This window comes from Oryzias latipes, chromosome 8 (assembly GCF_053564925.1).
Source record: "Oryzias latipes strain Hd-rR chromosome 8, Olatipes_Hd-rR_3.1".
Classification (NCBI taxonomy): domain Eukaryota; kingdom Metazoa; phylum Chordata; class Actinopteri; order Beloniformes; family Adrianichthyidae; genus Oryzias; species Oryzias latipes.
This window is the reverse complement of record NC_136244.1, coordinates 16,899,021-16,922,232: the sequence shown is the minus strand read 5'-3', so window position 1 is coordinate 16,922,232 and position 23,212 is coordinate 16,899,021. Positions and strand designations below refer to the sequence as shown.

The 23,212-nt window shown below is 40.7% G+C and overlaps 1 protein-coding gene across 1 annotated transcript; it reads right to left on the bottom strand.

Annotated features, from left to right (window-relative positions):
* Window positions 1–880: 880 nt before the first annotated feature.
* Window positions 881–22,907, bottom strand: abca3b (ATP-binding cassette, sub-family A (ABC1), member 3b). The gene is made up of 31 exons (XM_023957545.2): window positions 22,580–22,907; window positions 20,737–20,838; window positions 18,855–19,101; window positions 17,579–17,706; window positions 16,272–16,437; window positions 15,427–15,686; window positions 15,228–15,344; window positions 13,895–14,015; window positions 12,689–12,862; window positions 12,429–12,610; window positions 11,123–11,269; window positions 10,914–11,043; window positions 10,685–10,839; window positions 9,709–9,864; window positions 9,416–9,626; window positions 9,047–9,197; window positions 8,713–8,811; window positions 6,800–6,998; window positions 6,418–6,724; window positions 6,039–6,312; window positions 5,742–5,946; window positions 5,448–5,667; window positions 4,959–5,117; window positions 4,652–4,824; window positions 4,438–4,572; window positions 4,146–4,340; window positions 3,879–4,066; window positions 3,620–3,790; window positions 3,334–3,530; window positions 3,105–3,178; window positions 881–2,698 (listed from the first exon to the last, which is right to left on the bottom strand). The coding sequence occupies exons 2-31, from the start codon at window positions 20,788–20,790 to the stop codon at window positions 2,567–2,569; spliced, it is 5,127 nt and encodes a 1,708-aa protein (XP_023813313.1). The 5' UTR covers window positions 20,791–20,838; window positions 22,580–22,907; the 3' UTR covers window positions 881–2,566.
* Window positions 22,908–23,212: the final 305 nt, after the last annotated feature.

The window sequence follows — 23,212 nt, the reverse complement described above, 5'->3', positions numbered from 1 at the left end:
TTTTTTTGTGTGTGCTTTCATCTTTTATATTTTTTTGATTCTGATTACCTGTACTAAATAACCAGAACAATGATAATTCTTAAATAAATTACTTTAAAAATGGCAACCTTTTAAACATAACATATTAATTAAATAGTAAGAACTGTGGTTTGATCAAAACAAAAGTACAAAACAAGAAAAGCATGTACTTTATTTCAAATAAGAGAAACATTGGATAATAGTAAAGGTTATTTTTTGTAAACAAAAGAAAATTGACATGTTTTTACATTAAAATGTAAGCTACCTATAAAGTTTTACCACAAAATTCAAGCTCAAACTCCAATTGTTTTCTTTTTACAGACCGAGACAACAATTCCCATTATTAGGGGACAGAACCCGTTTGACTGGTGTATTAAAGTACTTCCTTTTACCCAATTACAGCTCACAAGATTGTGTGGCTTTAACTTTGGATATCTATATTACATTACAATTATTACTTTTTTTTAAACTAGTAAACACCTTGCATTTGTTCTTCTTTAATTCTCTCTTAGTGTGATTGAGCATTATGTCAAGAGGGAAAAGTCATTTGGGTCGGCGTGAAAAGCAAAGCTTTACAGATTTGTCTTTAAAAAATAGTTTTATTTCAAGAGGATTTTGAGTGAAATTATTTAATGCATCATATTTAAATGATAGTAAATTCCTTTAGCTAGGAATCCATATCAAAAGTTGAAAGGAAAATTAAATGTTTGTTTGTGGTCGGCTACAGATTTGCAAAAAGACCCAAACATACAGTACAGACCAAAAGTGTGGACACACCTTCCCATTCACTTGAATGAGAAGGTGTCCAAACTTTTGGTCTGTACTGTAAATGATCAAAATGTCCCAAAAAACAACTTCAAACTTTTTTTTTATTTGTCATTTTTGCTTTGATTTAATTTAAAAAGAACAGCAGTACAGACAGATTTGACAGGGTCAGCTCCATGGTACAGTATGTGATTACAGTCTTTAAAATTCCCTTTTTAAATATAACAAAAACCACATGTCAGTGAGTTGTAATCGACACTCATCAGCAGTGCAAATCTTTACATTTTCTTTTTATGCTTTGCACTTCTTTCAAGTCTTATGTATATGAGCTGTAGGCTGTGCAAATATATAAACCAATATCATAAAAAGTACAAAGTAAGAGCTTCAATCTTGTGAGGACAAACATCATCTCTGCAGTGAGAGGATTATGTTCTCATCTGGTGGCCTGAAGGAAGCACTGTAAAATCATAAAAAGCAGTAATAAAATTTGGCTTTTTTTGCATTATGACAGAATACATTCATCTGTTTTTTTGAACTCTTCAGAGATGGAATGCTATTTACACACAAAACTAAGTGATTGCTCCCAGATTGCAACAAGAATTCTTCTGAAAAGCAGGTTTGAAGAGACGTACCTACAATCAGCAAGTGAAGTAATAATTCTCCAATAATTGTCAGTACATAGAACTTTTTTCACACAAAACACACCATTTTTTACAAGCTCTTTTTATGTATGAGGCATGGATGAATGTAAATAAGGCTATTTTGGAATGAAAACAGGCTGTGTTAAACACTCTAAGGAAGCAACTAAAGCCAAAGATGCTGTGAGATTTGATCATTTTCAGTGTCTTGGATTTGTTAGGGTCTCTAGTAAAAACAAAATAAAGTTTGAAAAATTTCCAGCAAAAAGGAGAAAAACTTCTAAAACAAAAACGAAAAAAATCATTTCATCTGACATCCACGTTGTTAAAAACCTGTTTAGCAGCAGCTTTTTGAAAAACTTCTTGAACTCATGAAAACAGAAACACGAGAAGCACTAACTACTTGGAATGGACTTAATTTTCTCAAAGAATGAACTCTCAGTAAGGACGGTGTTTTTTTGCAGCCCCTCCCTCCCCCATTATCATGCTCTTTATCAGCTTGTTAAAGCATGCATTCATCAACAATCTGTATTTAAAAAATAAAATAAAATAACGGTATTACATTAAGGAAAAGGTTTTAGTACCATGAAAGTGTCATTATTTACATGTGGAAACATTAAAAGGCTTAAGGATAACCAGTCCTTAAAGAAAAGCATTAAAAAAAATGTTAGATAAGGCTCAAAGGTGTTTAACAATTTCACAAATATCATATTGAGTCGCTCCTATTTCTCCGATGCATCACGAAAGCAAAATAAAAATTCTTAAAAAGTGAAGAAATTGATGAAAAGTCATAAATAATCAAAACAAATACATATATCATGCACACACACTAAAAATGACCCTGTTTGTCAGAGTTCAGTGTAGTGGTATAGTGACATCCTAATCTTGAACTTCATTACTTGGTGTAATCAACACCTCACAGGCGATGATCATAACAAAAACTGCATTTACAAAATGACAACATCAAATAAAAATGCACAAGGAAGATGCGGTAAAACATATTCAAGATGTTTGAGTGTGTTCAGGGTAAAAAAAACAAAAAACGGCTCCTCCAGCCTCCGTTCACACCAAAAAGAGTCCTTTTGGTGAGCTTTTACCTACAGGGCTGGTGAAAAGGGAAAAGAGAAGGGGAATCCTCCATCTACCTACTTCCTCCCAGCCTGAGTGCAATGCTGGAACTGGGCAAAGCTGAGAAACACTTGCTCCAGCGAGATCTGGCTCACACAGTAGTCCTCGATTTGGTATTTCTCTTTGGCTGCTTCTAAAGTGCCAAACACCTGAGCAAAGGAAGAAATTACAAACAAATGAGAAAAAGGGAGACTTACCTTTAATTATCATTATGATAAAAGGTAACACTTAAAACTTTTCAGATAACGATTAAAAAGTATTGAAAAAAAATGTTGAATTTGAGGGCTTTTGATTCAAAAGTCGCAGATAAGATATACATATTTTAATTCAAGGATTGATCCATTTCGTTTTTACTTTTATAAACTACATATTGCAAGATTTTTGGATGCTAAATGCTTATTAAAGCTGTTTATTCTGACAAGAACAAAGTCCACGAAGAGAGAAACTGTTTAGTCCACTAGGGGAGCTCTAACAACATAAGTGCAAAGTAGATTTTTCCATTTTGCACGAAAGCAAACAGTAAGAACAGTCAAATCTTTACATTTATTGCCATACCTGTGCCCATGTCAGTGCTTTGTCGGTCAAGTGGTAATGCACCATTCCCTGGTGCTCATCTTTAAGTTGACTTCCTGTTGCACGAGAAAAATCAACAGTGAAAATGGTGCATTTTTTTAAATCAAATGAACTTTTAAAATGGCTTTAGGATAAAAGTCTATATGTGAGATGTTGGTCATTTAAAATCATTCCATCAACTTGGAATTGGATGATTTATTTTAACTCTAACCTGGGAAAGTGCTTTCAATGAAATCTTTAAACACACGCAGGTCGCTTTCTTCCAATTCTGCTTCCACATGTACTTTAGCCAGCAGAGTGTAGCCGCTGCCAAACTTGCTCTTCAGGTGTTGGGGGCTTCCCAGGCACTTGAACTGGCCATTGACCATCACTGCCAGTCTGGTGCACAGAGCTTCACACTCCTCCATACTGGTGAGAGACCACAGTCAAGTTTTCAGGATAAACTCAAGATTTTTTCACAAATATATATATATATATATATTTTTTTTTTATTTAACCTGTGAGAAGTGATGACTATGGCCTTCCCAGACTCCCTAATGTGAGTGATGGCGTCCCACAAAAGCCTCCTAGCTACTGGGTCCATCCCTGTTGAAGGTTCATCCAAGAAAATGACTGGAGGCCCCCCGATCAGAGCCATGCCTGCACTCAGTTTCCTCTTGTTGCCTCCACTGCAAGCACATCATTCTCCAATGATTACTCGCCCAAAAAAGTAAAATCTGAGCTATAGTGTTACTTGTAACACAAAGGTTGCCCCACCTGTAGCTGCGGACAAGTTTATCAGCATGAGGCTCCAGAAGCAGCGACCTTAGGACGTTCTCCACGCAGCCAGAAACGTACTTCTCTGGAATTCCTCTGAGCCTGGCATACATACACAGAGTCTCTCTTCCTGTCATGTGGTCCAGAACAGCATCAAACTGAGGACAGTAACCTATTCGCTGCTGGACCTGCAACATCCAGAGACATTTTTAGTCTTGAACTCCAAAGATTGAGTAAGACTGGAGTACATTTTTTTTTCTACATTACCTTCTTAATGTCCCTCAAGATGCTGTAACCATCAATGTAGGCATCACCAGATGTGACGCTCTCATCTCCCGTCAGCATCTTAAAAGTTGTGGTCTTCCCGGCTCCGTTGAAGCCCAAAAGCCCAAAGCATTCTCCTTTCGCGACGGCGAGAGACAACCTGTCCACAGCCAGAAGGCTCTCCCCGCTGCTATAGACCTAACACAAAAAAAGAAAAACAGGAAATGTAAAAGGAATACTTTCTACTTACATTTTTTGCAAATAAAGGTTCTGCAACCCAGTGGTGCAGCAGTACCTTGCTCAACTCCTGCAGAATGAGGGGGCTTCCAACCATCGACTCCATCATGGGCTGACACTCCAGAACTCTCTTCCTCTCTTCAGCCACATCTCTGTCCTCTGGAACGAGGGCTGCGTCCTCTATTAAAGGCAACTGACACACAAACAAAAAACTTAATTAGAAATGAAATGCTAAAGAGGAATAATCTCCACTTTTTTTTAGCCCAGTTTACCTGTTTGCGTCGTCTACCCAGAGATTTGAGGAGACGGCAGATGGTGCGCACGCACTGAAGCTCGATGACAAAGAGGAGCATGTTGAAGACAACCCCCTGCACCGACAAGGCCACAAGAAAGCGCCCGACGCCAGGCTCTGACATCGAGAAGTAGTTTTCCTGGTATGTGATGTCTAGAGACCAACAAAATTAGTGGTTTACAGCGTAAAATATGAGCAAATCTGAGACACCATCACATAATGAAAGAGATAAGGCGCAAAGCCTTTCTCTGTTCAAATCTATCGTACTTTGGAGTTACTGTACTTACTCATGTACTTGCAGATGATTTGACTCAGAGAACTGGATGTGCAAAATGTGATAAACTGATAGTTCTGATAGAACTGGCAGAAGGACATGCCCAGGCAGTAGTTTGGAAAAATCAGGAACACCTTATCCAGCAAGTGAGACAAATGCTGAAGATTCAACTCTGAGGGGAGGGAAATTAAAAAAGAAGCAGTCAACAAAAAGGATAGAGACGTATCTTGACTATTTTTATAACCTCCTTCAGTTGTTTTTCCATGGCAACCAGGAGCTTATGTACAGATGCAGGCATCACTTCTTCCACAGATAAAAATCACACTTTTTTAAAATTTCACACACGCCCTCACACAAAGATCGGTTGTTCCCACACAAGAGCAGCATTCTGGATTTGGTCAGCCGTGCCGGAGCATCAGTCACGAATTTAAATGTGTTTAAGATCCAGAAAACGGAATACTCCTCACCAGAGTTACAATACTTTTTAAAAACAGTATCTAACCTGGGATCGTCATGATGGTTACGGCCAAAAAGGTGGCAGTGCCAGAGATCATGTTAAAGATGGTCAGGCGCGTGTAGGCTGTGGCAGCAGTGGAGAAGAGGAAGCTGAGCAGGTACATCAGAGGCACCACAGCCCAGCCGTACAGAAGCAGCAACAACAGAACGTCTATGAGGTGGTTGCCGTCCACAAAAGCTTCCACTCCGAATCCCTGGAACACCACCTGAAGCGAGAGAAAAAACCCATTATCCTCTCAGTAATCATCCTGAGGATCCTGAGGAAAGAGCTTCTACCCACCAGCATGAGAAGGCAAGGCAGCAAGAAGTTGACCAGGTCCCACAGCAGGGCGGAAAACCAGAAATTGGACAGGTAGACGCCGCTGACCTGCTGCACATGTTTAGACTTGAGAGATGACTCGGTGACAAGCAGCAGGGCAAACGTGCTGGACAGGGACGCCATGCCGTACATTAGGTTGATGGCTATGGCAAAGCCCGTCTTTCCCCTGCAATGGGAAGGAAGCGGGAAGACGATGAAGAGGAGAGGAAAAGGTCCAAAAAGAAAAAAAAAGCGCTGGAAAAAGCCGTCTCTACTCACTCTGTGAGTTGGCTCCGTGCGGTCTCGGACAGATTGCGAGGCATGGGGTAGTTGCTGGTTTGTATGGAAGCGTTCGGCCCGGCTAGAAGTTTGAACAAGGCGTTGTCCACCATCATGAGGGCTGTGGCGGGGGTGTGGTAGCCCTGATTGTTGAAGTACGCCGTTGCTTCAGCAAACTGCCGGCCAATGCCCCGGAAAGCAGCACCCACCACGCAGCGCTCATTGAAGCTGCCGCCCTCCTCCTCTGCGTGGGTCAGGACGTAATCAGTGAAGTCTGGAGGGGAAAGAATTCAAATTTGTTTTGAAACCATTGCACTTTTTCTGGGATCTTACAAAGTATTTTTGTTTATTAAATGTTTGTTTTTCTTATTTTGCTCACCTGTGATGTTGACCAGTTCACCTATCTGGGTAGATAGCTGGGAAATGTAGGTATTTGCCAAAGCATGGGCGAGGGGACCTGCCCCACCCTGCAGGGCAACAGGAACCCTGGTGGGGCCGTATCGACTGAGCTTCAAATTCAATGAAGGAGCATTCTGGTGATTGGGAAAGGTGCGTGCCACCACTAAGGCCATGACGGTGAAGATCAGAGGGACCAGGAACTGGGCTACCATCACCTTCCAGTTTCTCCAGCTGTACAGCGCCCTCTTCAGGAACATGGCATAGAACTGCTGCAGGTGCAGTCGGACCTAAAGAAAAGGGAAAATGTGAGCACAGGAAGAGGAAACCCAAACATGCCGCAGGTTTGCTGGACAAAAACCTACTCCGGTGTTCAGCTTGATGCTGGAGCAGTCTTCTGAGATGAGCGTGCCGCTGTCTGTGAAGTCAGTGACGTCTGTGAGGCCGCTGATGCTGCTCGTGTCCTCCATGTTCCAGTCATGGGAGCGTCTCTCATGTTGGTACTGTAGAGCCGGCAGCTGGATGGCCTGGATGTCCAAACTAGAGTCCACCAGCTTTCCTACTCTGAAAACGCAAAATCAAACCACAGATGAGGGACAAAAAAGATAAAGTATAAGCTTCATCCAAAATCCATAAAACCTGAGCACAAAGTCTAAAAATGTAAGCTCATTTAATGGGTGTTACTTGCAGGTTCTTTTGAAAAACAAATTTCTTTCAACAGACTGCAGCGGTGAAAATAACCAGGACTGTCTGCAAAAAAAACTATTTCTGGACTCTATTATTCACCAATAAGTGAGTGAAAGGCAGCAGCACAGCAGGACAAATCGAGCCATTTTACACTCTTTCCACTAAAAGAGTGCCTTTTGTAAGCTTTCAGTCGAGCTGCCTGCGTCTCCTCCATTAGAGAATCCTTTTTGCACTTTTGAGGAGTGGAACGGTGAAAAACAGAAAATGTTTGCAAAGAAAGACAAAAATAGCATAAATACACTGCTAAAGATTTCAGATAATCAAACACAGGTATTTAAAGGTAACTAATTTACTTTAACCAAAAAAAAAAATGAGGAGGTAAAATTCCATTTAGTGTCAGTTTGTCTCAGAATCCCGTTTGATGCATTATGATAAAGAAAAACAACAGACTGTCGCTCTCAGCAGGATGTGCACATAGCGAGGCCTTTGTACCACCAATTATAGTGTTAAGCACAAGTGCAAGTTAAAGGGGGCACGCCGCCTTCTGCCGGGGAAAACTGTCATCGTTGCTACGGATACAAAAGAAAAAAAAGAAAAGAAAAAAACAAAGCCGGCGAGGACGTAGAAAGTATTTTAACCACGGGTAGCAAGCAGCTGTAGCTGTCATGTTTCAGCAAAGAGTAAAGAAAAGAAAATGTGCCGAAAGTCCAATTAAAATATACAAAGGGACTTTAGTTTTATGGAGATGAAGGCCTAAGACTAGAGATGTAAAGCATGCAGATCATATCGAGAACTGAGTATCCTCTTCCTGATCCCTTCCAAGCAACAAATCAAACTCTACTTGACTTTGATTGATGCTCATTATATTTAATAAATCTAATGGGACGTGTGTGCTATATGCATCACTGCAAAACGTAAGTAATCGATTAAGAAAATGGCATCATCTTCTGACATCTTCCTTCATTTTTTATTTCTTTTCTAATCAATGCTTTACTTTATATCTAAAATGGGTTTGTTATTGCTATGTTAATAATATATAAAATATATATAAATATACAATAATATATATAAATAATACATCAAATCATGTGAGAGGGAAAAATACACATCCCTTATTAAAAACCTATCTCTAATGTTAATTGCTTTTTCTTGGAATCTGTAAAGATATGTTCACACCAGCCTCGGCTTTCAAAGAAAAGTCTACGTAAACGCATATAAATGCGCTTTTTGGGCTTTTGCGTTCTAAACTCTCGTGTTCACCCATCGCTATGCATGTTTTTAAGTCTGTTTTGGGCTCTGCGTACAAAACACATGGCCACCGAACGAGCAATGACAGTTACAAAAGTCCCAATCAGGAACTCAGCTTTGGTCATGATGTCTGGATCACATCCTTTTTACTTCATAGAAGTGCCAACCGTTTGTAAATTGATCATGGAGGAAAAAGAGAAATAATTGCAGCTCGTTCCCAGATGGAATGAAGAATCCACGTTGAACGTGTGACACATACCCGGTGTGAACATAGCATTATGCAAAAACAATCCAAAATGTGAAGGCATAGAAAACCAGAGACATAAAGCCAGGTGGCTCCTACCTCAGAAACACTTCCTCCATAGTTGTCACTGAGGCTCCATAGCTGGCAATCCCCAGCTCGTCTCTGTTCATCTCCAGCTCAGCAAACAGTAGTTCAAACCTAAGAAGAAACATTTCATACAATTAAACCTTAAATTGAATAAAATCATGATAAAACGAGAAGAACTAATAGCTCTGGAGCAATATGTAAGTATAAATTTCCATCGGAACATGAATCAATACAACATCCAAACAATTGATTTGAAGGAGTGGCTGGGCTTTCTTGCCTTTAACAACCAAATCTTTACAAACCCCATAATGAAAGAATTTTACGCTGACTGCTTGGACCTGCTCACCTGCTGGTGCTTTCTTTAGGCAGGATGTAGGAGAGCTCTGCTCCGGCGCTGCTCTCAAGCGTAGCATTTGGAACATACATGTGAACCAGGCGGGTGATCTCCGACACGTTACAAAAAGCGTCTTTCACTATCACCATGTGATAGCCAGCACCTGGTGAACAGAGGAAATGCATTTCTGCATCACTGGAACAGGAAACATTGTTTCATTTGAGAAAACTCCGCCAAAAAAAGGTATTTTTGTGTGTCTGGTAGTATGTTACAAAATAGAATGTGGCATTTTTTAGCTCTAAAGTTGTAGTTGTATCTGTGCATAACATCAAAATAAATTTGCAGTGAGGCCCTGGAGCTGCTACAGGGAACTCCACCTACCATATTTGTTCTTCAGGAAGAGTGGCGAGCCGCAGCACTGCAGCTCCCCTCCTGCCATGATGGCAATCCGATCTCCCAGCAGATCGGCCTCATCCATGAAATGGGTGGTGAGTAAAATGGTGCGGCCCCGTTTCTCCCCCTGCAGGAGGTCCCACGTGGCCCGTCGTGCAGACGGATCCATACCCGAAGTAGGCTCATCCAACATGACAACCTGGAGGTGTGGAGAGATTAAATGTCATTGAGGAGGAAGAAAAAACTTGACAAAGAAGGAAAGTCAATCAAAAGTTCCTCACTTTAGAGTCTCCAATGAGAGCAATGCCTATAGAAAGCTTTCTCTTCATGCCACCAGAAAGGGTTTTGGAGCGAGCTCGTCTCTTGTCCTCTAGGTTCAGGATACGAATGATCCGATCCACTTCGTCTGGAATTTTGTCCTTGGAGTAGCCTTTAAGCTGGGCAGAAAGCACAAAAACACATTAACATCGACGAAACATAAAACCAAACATTCAAATTAAAGTGAAATGAAAGTGCATAAATTCTAAAATCCTTGGAAAATGTCTGTGTAGACATTTTTTTTGTTTGATTCCTCTTTTTTTTTTTGTATTTCCACCCGTGTTTGTTCAAATATTAAAAAAAAAAAAAAACTGTAAATTTACATTAATTCTGGATCTGAATATAACAAAGTCCCACTCTGACCATCTTTTGAATCATTGTTAAAGCGTTCCCAGCTGTCTTTTCATTATGATTATGTCGTTTTTGGCCAGAAAAGTCATTTTTAGGACATTGATTTTGCTGAGATGTAATAGTTAACCAGAAATGTACCCCTGAGTTGTGGGTAGAACTTTTGCAGTGGATCAACACCCCCCCCCCTTCCCGTTACCCATGTGTTTACGCACTCTCCCATTATATTACAGCCCCTCACACCCCCAACCTAACATTACCGCGGCATCAAATATGGCAAGAAATATTGGAGCTAACCAGCCACACAGTTTTGATCCAGATGCTAGCTCGGACGAGGAAAACAAAGACGTACATGGATCTAGTCGTCTAAAAGTGGATTTACTGGAATGGAGCGGAGCAGGGAGCTTGTTTCCCGCCTTCTGTATTTTATACGTCACTTTTCAAAAGCCATATTTTTGTCTGCTCCTAAATCCCAGCTATTGAAGTAAAGGCATACTCAGAAATGCAATTTTCAGTTTAATTATCCTTATATATGTCATTTATCAACATGTTAAAAAAAACATGATTTTCATCAAAGGACATAACCTCTACCTGTGCATAAAAGAGCAGGTGTTCTCGCACTGTGAGGTTATCAAATAAAACGTCGTGCTGTGGACAAAGGCCCAGACTGCGTCGGATCAGAGCCATGTCCTGACAGATGTCGTAGCCGTTGATGTAGGCCCTGCCGCTGGAGGGGGGGTAAAGACCTAAAACAGGAAGTCAAGCGGGTCAGAGCTCATTCAGGAGCGCCATGTGTCCACTATGTGTTGAAACTGCTAACCTGTGAGCATGGACAGTGTTGTGGTCTTTCCAGCACCATTGTGTCCCAACAGCACCGTAATCTGCCCCTCAAACATGTTCAAAGTCAGGTCTCTGACAGCCCTCCGGGTTTTGTTGCCCAACTTGAACTCCTGTCGAAAAGAAAAGCAGCTGAATGGTGAGCTTTGTGGCACCACTGATGGGTCGGGGGTAAAAGTTTGAGCCGTCTACCTTCGAGAGGTGTTTAATCTTCACCCCAGAGACCAGTCCTGCTGGCTCCTCCTCTATAAACTCCCCTTTCAGAGCCTTCTCTGCATCCTCCTCCTCCTCCTTTTCATTCACCAAAGCCATGCGAGGGCTGCTGCACCAGTATGAAGGCTACGATTGAAGAAACACCATTAAACACAGCTTCACAAACAAAGAAAAATCTTCCATAACATTCAGTTTGAGTTTAAATGAGAAACAATAAAGGTTTTAAAGCTGCTGAACTACATGCAAAAGTTTTGTGCTAAAGCCACAGCATCCACTGACACAATGGATACAGAGAGAAGTATGTCAACATTTACATCCACACCCTGCTGGCAAAGACCCCATTCCTGCATGCTGGGAAATAACAGAGTTTATTTTTGCGTGTGTGAATAAAGGAATGTCATTTCGTGATGCTCTGTATTTGCTGCGCAGATAAACCGTATTTGTGTTGGCTGGACGGACTCTGACTGTTCCTGTTATTTCAACTGGCTGAACCTGAAGACTTCCTCTGACTGATAGGCCGGCCGAGTTCTCCGATCCCTCCATTGTGGCTGTATTACAGAAGCTTTTTATCGAGCACAGCTGCATCGTCGATATCTTTGAGGAGACATTATCGGGTTCATCCTCTATTTGCAGCTGAATGGGTTTCTTTGGTTCCTGTGCAGGAATTTGTTTGAATTTGTTTGAGAAACACTGTTAAAACATAACATAAAAACGAACTCATTTGTAAAAAAAAATGACTTCCAGGTGGCTTCCTCTTTTGGTTCACTTTCAGTTTTCAAATGCAATTAGACATTTATTACAGTGTTTCCCCGTTTATCGCTCGAGTTACGTTCTAAAAATAATCTGGTAAAATCCACACAAAGTTGTCATCTTTGTTTTTCACAATTATTACAGATGTTTTAAGGCTATAAAACCCCTCACTACACGCTTTATACTCTTCTCAGACGGACATGAACATTTCCACACTTTTCTCTCTCGTTTAAACTCTCAAAGTTCGAACCTAAATAGGTCCAGTATTATAGAATGAAAACAAATAGCGATTAAAGATTTCTAAACGCATTCTGTACAGAAGACACAGCATGGAGGAGATTGAATGACAGTGGTCTACAGCCAATCAGGACGCAGAACACAATGCGCTGTTTAAAAAGGGGGGAAAAAAGCATGCAAAATTGCACAAAAAATATACAAAACGGCTAAAGGTTAACCGTATCATTACAAGGTGCATCTATTCTACAAATCAAAGGATGGTTAAATGCAAAAGCGAAGGATTCATTTCAAAACCTACCAGTAAGAAGAAATAGGAAGGCAGAGGCACTCCGTACTCCCCAGGAAAAACGGCCTCCACGTACCAGGCCACCAGCCCATAAAGAACAGAGTCGAACAGGAGCAGGCACAGAACCTGAGCCAGGGAGAAGTCATCGTCCACCGTTACAGAATCAAACAAGTTCGACCACTGGATCCCCGTCCCTGGAGAGGAAAAAACAAGCAAGGAAGAAAATGAACATCAACATTTTTCTAAAAGTGTAAGACTAATCGAAGTCTCACCTTTGCCTTCGAACATTCCGATGAGCTGCGCTCCCATGGCCATGGCCACGTTCGAGATAAGGCAAGCAGACACCTTCTGCCCATGGCTGAGGAGATCGTAGCGTGGCCACAGGAACAAATAAGGCAGGTAGCTGAGGAAGTAGATGAAGCCACCTGCAGCCGCCGCCACATTTGCTACAACAGTGACAGAGAAAGAAAGTGTCAACGACATTCTAACGAGACAAAAAACATTTGCAGATTGAGTAAATGATGATAAAACACTTGAAACGTGTCCATTATTACCGCCACGCTATTTCTTTCAAAGACATTAGAAACAAAGGGAAAATAAAGCCGAGCAATGGGACTAAAGAGGATGGAAGGGGTTATTTCTGTTACGGTTTCTACGAAGCAGAAGAACACTCCAAAGCCCTCTCGCCAGAGTCAACGTGACATTTTCAGCCTGCATTGATCAGATGCAATTATCTGTTCCTTAAAAGCATGTTACTGAGCGGGTGAAAAGTATCCAGACAGCTGCCAACAGAAAACAGAGAAAAAAATAGACCGTCTTTGTTCAGACATGGTCAAGGAGGTCACTCAGCTTCCCAAACTATCATTTTAAAATGAGAAATATATAGCAAACAGTTGGATCACAACTGAGATTTGTCTATTTCTTACCACTATTTTTATTTTATTTTTTGGATTTATTGCAAAAATAATTACTTTCTACTGAACGTTTTTGAGAAGTAATGTGATGCATTTACTTGCAGCCAGCTGCTAAAAAGTGGCCTGAGGAGTTATTTGCAATGAGAGGCGCTTTGCTGGGAAAAGCTGAAAAGGGCATAGATGCCGGTTTGAAAGAGGGGCTTTGAATGAGTGAAAGAGCAAACAGGGAGGGAGAAGAGGAACGTGAGAAAGCGCTGATTTAAAAGCTTTCTCTCTCGCTGGGGTTGAGAGGGTTGAACCGTGTGCTTGGGTTTCACATCAACACCTTTCAGCGGGCGCAAAAGTTATCCCTCGTCATCGAACATAAGCTTATCAGGTCCAAAACCCGTCACACAGTTGACATAGTTGTGACACTTCTTGCAGCTTCTTTTCTGCGGTTACTCAAGAAGGCGGAGCAAATAATGCTGTAGGATTACAGGGACTCCAGCTTTTCTAGATTTTTGTGAAGTGGAGACTGATGAAGGCAAAAGATCCCAGCATATGAATACAGAACGAGACACTCACCTCGAGAGAAGAAGGCACTGATCATGAAGCTGAAGCTGATGGTGGCCACAGTGAAAAGCAGCAAGAAGAAAAAGACCAGCGTGGGATCACTATAGGTCAACACGGCCCCATTAGGACTCACCTAAAATGACAAATACAGTAAATAAGTGATTGGAAATCCCAAAAAGTCCTGCAGAAAATAATTCATTGATTCAACTGATATTATTAATAAACTAGAGATGGATCAAATTCATGCAAAGTTACAGAAACAATAATTCTCAAATAACTATTGGTGAATGTTTTAGATTCTTGCAAAGATTTAAACCCTTTTTTTTTACATTTAGGATATTTTAACAGGTTTTGAATTTTTGCAACTTTTCTTTGCTCTAGACCTTTCCAAGCAGTTGAGAATCTTTTGTCTCATTGAGTGCTAGGATCTGGAAATAAAGAAAATATTGTTAAAATGAGTCCAAATCCTTTTTGCTCCATACTCTTGAAAATGGAAAAACTTGAAACCTCAAATCACACTGGAATTTTTGGTTCAATATGAAGAATGCTATTTAAAGTTCAATAAATGTTATCAAGTTAGACTGGCATTCATGGAAAATAATACAATTAGAGTTATGTTCTAAGAATAAGTGTTCGTTTTAGATTTTATGAGGATTTAATAAGGCTTATACTAAGATCATATTCTCATTTTGTTCAAAAATTAGCTTTTTCTATTATTACACTCGTTTTTTATTTATGTAATAAAATGATCAACAATTAGGTACATGAAAAATAAAAAAAAATACAAACCTTTCACTTGATACCTGCAAAAAATACTTGTTTGGATTTATGACATTAAGTGATTCTATCTAACGTTTAGTTTTTGTTAGCCAATTTCTCCTTTTTCCGGCTGGGTAGCTCGGTTGGTAAGGTAGAAAGCTGCCACGCAGGGATCCAGGGTTCGATTCCCGGAGGGGAATGAACAATGGTACTGGGGGCAATTACCATATCAACGGCGAGAAATTAACATCACCCAGTGAGGGTCCTTGGGCAAGACCCTTAATGCTACTTCCTCCCAAGCACCGCAAGTGTGCAGCTCACCCAGGTGATGGGTCAAATACGTAGAAGAATTTCTCCATTGTGAATAAATAAAGTATCAATTTTTTTATGCTTCTGTGGCACTCCTTGTTTCTAGATTTTGATATCTTATTCTAAGATTTCTTTTTAACTAAAATGTATTTGCTGCAAGGACACAATTTTCCTACTTTTTCTCCTATTTTTTGGGCCAAATCTTTTTGCAGGGATATAGTAAAGAATTTTAAAAAACTTTTTCCCCCTAATCAAAGAGCTGCTATCACTAACTCACCTGGATGCAGAGCAGCACTGTGACAAAAAAGACCGAAATAGAGAGGAACAGGAAGAACATGAGGAACCAGGCACTCCAATGGAGCCAGTTACTGAGACCCATCATCCTCATGTACTCCTGAAACACACAACACAAGGCAGGGGGCATCAGTATTCACCCCGACAGCTGAACCCCCAAACACAAACACCTGCAAGCACACCTTCAGCTTCCTCTCTTTCTCCTGAACCACAGCTCGCACGATGTTTAGAGCCGTGTAGGTGAAGCTGAGCACCAGCAGAAGGGGAAGCTGGTTCTGGATGGCCAGGATGAAGACGTCATATATAAAAGCTGGATAAGGAAACCGCGACAGAACCACTCTGGTCTGTCTGAGCAGAGCTGCGGCAGCTGTTCGGTTGTAAGAGTGCATGATGGCTCTGTCCACCGCGTGCTGCACTGCCAGAAAGCCCTCTCGGAAATAACCTGCAAGGAGGGGAGACATGTCAGTAGAATTGAGCACGCCGTGTTCTCAAACCAGGACCTCATGACTCAAAGCACAAATTCACTTAATACATTACCAATTCAGCGTGTCAAAAGACTAAATCGTCTGTGTGCAAGTCAGAAGGAACATAATTAGGAGCCTTCTGGCTCCATCATGGTGACTTTAGCTTTTCAAGCGTGCCTTTTCTTCATATTATTACATGCAAATGCATACAAAACATGATTCAAAGTCTGGTCCTGCTGAGGAAGCAGCAGCCTAATTCTGTTTTTCATGCCATGTGTCAATCAATCTGCCACAGGGGGTCCAAAACGAATTTCACAGCAAACCCTTTAGACATATTAAAGTCATAGCACACACAGTGTCATGCCAAAATCTACACCGCCCTCATCACGCCAAAGACATGCAGGAGTGGGGTTGGCATGGAAACACAGCCTCAAGAGAGGCTCTTGCTCCCTCTGAGGTTGAGTTTTTTTTTTAAACATTAAATAACATTTAAGGAGATTGTTATTTCCAAAAACGCGAAAAAAAAGCTTTACATTATTCTTTTAAACAAATGAAGAATTCACCTGGAGTGCCCCCCTCCTTGTCATACTGCTCTCGAGGGCCTGGCATTTGAAAAAGAGGGAAGAGACTGAGCGTGTGCCAGTCCAGGTCACTGTTGGGGTTCAGCTCCGACTTCTCCTTGGGTGGGGCGTTTCGTGGCGTGAAGGTGAAGCGCAGGTGGTAACTCACCTGAGATTCAGAGAGCGGAATCAGCACAGAATGAGTTGAGAGTTTCATCTATACTCATATGGAGCTTTTGCATTGAGATGATTAGGATAGGGGTCCATAAAAATACAGTTCTAGACACAACATCATGAAATGTTTTGGTTTCTTTTTTCCCCCACAGTTGACCACTCGTGTTTTTTTTCCACCGATTTGTTTTAAGGCAATCATATTTTTTAAGGATGGTAACCTTTACTTTGATTATCTGCACCTTAATCAGCAGCTAGAACTATATTAAGGATTCCATTCAACTCTTGATTAGTCCGGTGCTTCAGTTTGATAGTTCTTTTCTTTTTTTTAAAAAAAACACTTCAAATTTCTGCTAAAAAAAGAGCAGGATTAACAAGCCTGTATTTTAACATTTTCCATCACTGGAAATTGTTTTTTTTTTCTTATGTTGGGTTGTCAGGCCGCTTCCTACAGAAACTTCAGAACTTTTTTATTTTGTACTAAACTGTAATTCATCATCTTCTCTGACAGCTCCAATAATCAAATCTCCAATCCTCATTTTCTGATTGTTCTTGCTGCACCTAAAAAAAAAAAAAAAGAAATCTTCCTGTTTTGCCACCAAAACCCAGACTCCATCTGGATGAAATGCATCTGCTGGACTATTTAAACATGTAGTTGTAGAGTTAAAGAAGCTAATTCTTCTCTAAGAGTTCTGGCACATTGCATATCTGTCCAGGGAGAGGATCCCTCCTTCCTGTGGACATCCCTGAGGTTTCTTCTTTTTTTTTTTCTTAGAATCAGTTTCTTTTTAGGAGCTTTTCTTAAAAAAGAAGGAGGGTCTAAGGGCAGGGATGCCCGCTTTAGTTTAGTTTAGCAATCAGCTATTGTATTTTATAACTGATTTTATGTTTTCGTACAGTTACTGGTGTGTAGCCCATTGAGACAGCTATGTTGCAATGTTGGGCTATATAAATAAAATTGAACTGAATTTAAAACCAACCTACAGTTAAAGCTTTTCACAACAATATGTAAACTAACTGGATTTGAGGATGATAAAAAAAACAAAAACTGCCATAAACCAGTACTACTGGTTCATCTTGGTGTCTCCACAACAGCACCACAAAGCTACTTCCTGCATTCCTGCTTTTACCGCCTTTACCTGTAAGGGTAAAGGGTCGTCGTCATGAGTGAAGGGGTGGTCAAACACCACAGCGGCCAGCAGCTGTCCCGATGAAGGGTCATTTTTCACGTACTCCTCAAACTGCTCCTCCGTCTCAAAGCCGTGCACTGCGACAAAAACACAGACGGTTTCAACGGCTGATCTCATAGACAGCTCCCCCTATGGCTGACCTCGCCCCTCATTATCCTGCTGGCAGAGAGCAAACGGTTGGTGATGCTACAAGCATGCTGATCTGGGTGAAGTGAAACAAAACAGTGGAGTGTGTTTGATGGCTTACATAAAAAGGTATTACATTCCTACAATAGCCCCCAGTTTTTTTTCTTTTCACCCTTTATTATATTTTCCTTTGTCTGGTTTGCACAGCGGGATATTTTACCACTATATCGAGCAAACATGGAGGTATTATGATTCTGGCAATTACACCGCAGTTCTGGGGTTAGATTTGGGGCAGCTTCATAAAATAAACACTTGAATAAAAGAGGGAAAAGTACACAGCTGCTCAGCCTACAGGCTCCAAGGGAAATGTACCTCTAGCTGGTATGCAATGCCGTTGTAAGAAATTTACATTGCAAATGGCTGAGGAGGGAGAGGCTCCCCAAACCTGGTTCTAGAGATCAACCACCCTTGCCTGTTTTCCGGCTCTGCCTGCACTTCCTGCTGCTGATTACCTGGACCAGTTGAAAACAGGCTTTGATCCAGAGGATCAGGCAGAGTCTGATTCAATCCCTTGTTTCTTACACAGCCTAAGCAAGTGAAAATACAAAAAAATCTGTTGATGAATGGGACAAAACTGAGCACTAACTGTGGACTTGCGTGACAGAGTTCCTTCCTCCAGGCACAGCATCTCAGTTTAAAACAACCAGACTTTTAAGATCTTGTGTGCACCTGACAAAACTATACCTCACCATCCTTTGACTCTTCTGCTGAACACAGTCTAAATTATTTATCAACAGCTGAGCTGGGATCTCAGATGACACTGCACAAGACTACTCACAGATCCATTGATCTGGCTCTCTGCTCATCGTTCCACTGCAATGTGTTGCTTTTTAACCTTAAAGGAAATTAAATGTGTCTGTATTTTTAGGAGTAATCGTAGCTGAGAGTGTATTTAAAATCTGCAAAAAAAAGAAAAAACCTGAGACAACAACATGTATTATGATTATGTGCTTCCTTTTTCCTACTAACTGACAGGGAAATGGGGTGACGCCTTCTGTGTCTAAATTGCAAAATGTATAAAATGATGGACATCGCTCACCTGAGGAGAGATACAGGCTTCCACGAACATCCTCTGCCACCCGCCGCACCACGCTGGAGTTGCTGGGCACGAAGGCGAGCTGAAAGCTCCGCAGGAAAGGTTTAGGCAGCTCATCAACGTAGTAGCTCTCGTAGATGGTGGCGTTGGGATAGTCCTTAAAAGCCACCTTCTGACGCAGAACTATGAGGATGCCAGAGAAGAGCAGGGGAAGGAGTATCTCCACCAGAGTTACTAAGATCTGACGTTTCTGGAGAACAGCAAAGAAAATATTGGAGGTCATAAACATTCAAAATAAGCCTTACAGGAATGCTTTAACATCTCAACCCCCCCCCCAAAAAAAAAATTTTTTTAAGGCTGAACTTATTTTATGTGATCCAAAATACAAAAGGAAATACTTCAGGGCATAAAATATGACACCATACATGCAGTTCTGATTTGGACAGCTTTAGTAATCTATATAAAATATACCAAAAGAGGTCAAATAAAAGTTTTTATTTTAAATCAATCTGTCAAGGTACAAGAATATTAAAAATGTGAATAAGAATGACAATAATTCCTTTATTTGGCCACACAAAAATAATAGTTTTGACTCTCCATCTTTTCCAGAACCAAAACTTGAGTGGAAAAGTCCAACAGACGATCCCTTAATGGTCCCCCCCCCCCATCTTCAATGGAAAAACACTGAGGTTTTCCTAAGCAGGTCAAAATACATCTCACCTCACAAAAAAACGATATATTTTAGGGTCAGTGGTTTTCTTCTATAAAGACTAATATCGCCCAAAGTATCTAGCAGACGTTAGCAACGTCACCTAAATGACACGCCCTTAGATGTGATCTACATTAATCAGCGTGAATTCTGACAAAGACATAGTGGCTTTGCATATCGGCTTGGCACCGTTAAACAAAACTTTGTGAGCTGCTTGTCTCTGCATCAGAATCGGTTGATTTCCGTTGATTGTGTTGCACATCAGCACAAGGCGGCTTTTCTCCGCTGGAATTCTGTCGAGCGCGTTGAAGAGTTACGGTAGTCGACAGAATGTCAACACTGGAGCTAACGCTCTGGTGTTAAAAGGTTAAGTGGACTCTGGCACAGTTAAGATGTGGCGTGATTGATAAATGCAATCTAAAATCCCATCCTTGCTCTAATACGGACTGTTGCATTTGTTTTATTCAATAAAAACTTTTTATTTTATTTTAAAAAGGCCTTAGTGTTGGTTTACAGTGTCTGCATTTTTAGATAACAGCTGTCAGGAAAAAAGGTCAAACATGTTAACAGGAAAAAAAACTTTGATCCTTTGCTGACAGTAGTTGAAATATAAGTTTTAACGGCCATTTCCTTTTCCAGGAAGAGAGTTAAAGGGGCAACAAGCTCCTAGCAGGCATGCTTTGCAGCCGACAGCCTCTTTTATTGCACAATATTTGCCACATTGTGAAGTCAGTGACTGATATTAATGTTCAGCTCCATGCAAGCAGCACCTTGGCGTGACAGACAAACAAAAATGTGCAGATAGCTACAACACTGCAGCCAAAAATGTGTCTATCTTCTGTAAACGGATGACTTTAATGATAACGTGTCCTGGAAGATTGGAAACAATATCAAACTCTGTCTCCCAATTTATGTCCCATTTTGCAGGACTTTAAAGGAAACTTGAAATGTTACACAAGACCTGAGAAACATGTGACTTCCGTGGTGATGATCACTCAAAAGCCGGGTGACATAAAAATTGATTTTTTTTTTCCCCCTTTGGAAGACAACACCTAACATTTCTAAATCAAAATATTTGTCGGTTTGCTGTATTTATGATCCACTACTGCCTCGAACATTAAACAGCTGCGAGCACTTTAAACGCCTAATATAGACAAACAGCTTTGTCCAGCTCACCTGCTGTAGATAATTCTTCCACACCAGAAGTCCAAACTGTCTTACAACAGCCATTCTTTACTGTAGTGCAGCAGAGACAATCCAGGCAGATTTCTACAGAGGCTGAAGACAGAAAAGGGCAGAAACTTGTGTTCAGTGCAGTTTCCATTTATCAGTAACTGAAAAACAACAAATCAAAGGAGAAGTGAAATTAAAAAAGAAAAAAAGAAAAAAACTCCTCGATTTAACTTCAGAGTCTTTATTTGTGTTCCAGGCCACTAAACAAAAAAGCATGAAAGGATCCCCATAGGTCAAAAAAAATGCTTTAAATAAGAACCTTTATTTGTTTATAAATGTATTTAGGCAAAAGGGGAAAAAAGCATCTAACAGTTACCGGTACTTTAACAGTTCAAGCAAGGCTGTCAGTAAGTCTGGGTCAGTTTTAGTGCAATACAGTATCATTAAAAGGCCTCTTAGACAGGCCTTCAATTACCAAGTCGGATCATCTTTAATCTATTTTGAAAATATTCTCAGAGGTCTTTTAATTATGCTTATGCTATTTTTAGACAACATTTTTAAAACTGTCATTTTCTAGGACATAGAAAAATGTTCTCTGTGAGTTGTGAGTGCTGTCGCAGAAAAGGCACGCCCCCCCCCTTCCCGTCACCCATCTGTTTACATTCATTCCCGCTGGCTTACAGCCCCTCACACCCCCAACCTAACATTACATTAGTGCAAAAACAAAAAAGGCGAGCAATTTTAGGAGCTAGATGCTAGACGAACATGAACCTATATATTTCTCTGTGTGAAGGGAGCTTATGGCTTGCCGTAGTAGCTTCTACGTCATACCTACAAACTTTTTCCAACTGACTTTTTATCCTGCTCCTGATTCACAGTAATTTGAATAAAGAAATACTCAGAAATGCAATTTTAAGCTTAATTTTCTTTGAATGTGTCCTTTATCATTAAAAAAAATCGACAGTGACGTTAAACACCAAAAACACTATTTTAGTCGGAGTGGGTCTTTACATAAAATCTCACTGACAAAGCCGAGGTTGTCTTAACATTCACAGTGCTCCCATTCATCAGGACATTTTTCCATTACTTTTTGGGTATTGACTATGTAACTAACTTTCCGGGAGTTAGCTCGTGCTGGTTTGCGGCGCCTTCCGTCCGTGAAACCAGGGTTCGACTCCGGGCTGCTCCCTGTTCCCTTCTCTACCTCTGTGCCGGTTCCAAGCCCGGTTTGAGAAGGTTGCGTCAGGAAGGGCATCCGGCGTAAAACATTGCCAAATTTACCATGCGACTTGTTCGCTGTGGCGACCCCTGATGGGAGAAGCCGAAAGTGGAAGAAGAAGAACTAACTTTCCGGGAGCGCTACAGTCCCATCATTTTTTTTTTTTTTTTTTTGCGGTCATGGCCTTTTACCTCACAAACTAGTAACCTGGTTTTTCCTTTTGTTTGATTGGTCCAAAGCTTTGTTATGTCTCTCCTGATTGGACAATCGTCCTGCTCGTCAATCGCTAAGGCGTTCGATAATGAAGCTAGGATACAAAACGGGAAATATAGCCCATACAGTGCATTACATTTTTACTATCGTTTGTTTCTTTTATGAAAGTATTGTTATTATATGGAAATATACTCAAAGATATACGAGTACACTAGAGTTGAACTCGGCTATCTTTGAAAGAGAAGCAGGAAAAACATGGACGTGTCGCTGTACGTACGTCCATGAACATCGGGCCACAGAGCGACAAAACGATAACATATTCTCTTATAAGAGTAATTTGACCATTTCTAATAAACTTTATCGGTTTTGCGTAATAAAAAATCTCAACTTTTGTACATTGAAATATTTAGTTACCTCATGGACAAGCATTCGGAACTGGACCGGATGGGATCCTTTTGCTCCCGTCGAGGTGAAACACTTCCTCCCTTATTATTGTTGTCTTAAACCTCAAACATCACTGCGGGTTTTATTTCTTTTTTTCTTTTTTTTTTACTTCATAAACGCGATCGATACCAGGTCACCACAAGCGAGGCTAACACAGCTGCACAGCTCGGTCCCTTTCAGTTTGCTCCCTACTAGCAAGGCGATGACATTGCAGCAGCAACAGCGGCAGCTGGATGAGCCTGTAGGTTTACAGACCGCAGCAGCAAACGTCAACAAAGAGTCACGTGACTTACGCGGAGCACCTCCCCACGTGATCCCAGCAGCCAGGTTTCGCTTGCACCCACGTGGATGTACCTAAAACCTATTTCTCTCTATAGATTGTTTACTTATAATTAATTTAATTTGCTTGAAATAATGTATTTGTAAATAGAAATAATATAATAAAGTATTAATATTTTTAGAGCACTACAGACCGTTTTTCTTGTTCTTTATTGATGATTTTTTTTGCGAGTAATTGTGCTACTTTTTCATTAAGTTAAAAGGAATTATTGAGTTGTAAGCAAACAAGAAACAAAACTAAAAGTACATGATATAAGACAAACC

Coding starts and splice junctions, on each gene's coding strand:
- abca3b (XM_023957545.2), bottom strand. CDS start 20,790: ATGGCTGTTGTAAGACAGTTTGGACTTCTGGTGTGGAAGAATTATCTA. Junction 5,668..5,741: donor TGCCTTGCCTTCTCATGCTG/GTGGGTAGAAGC, acceptor CTCTCGCTTCAG/GTGGTGTTCCAGGGATTCGG. Junction 3,179..3,333: donor CATTGAAAGCACTTTCCCAG/GTTAGAGTTAAA, acceptor CTCGTGCAACAG/GAAGTCAACTTAAAGATGAG.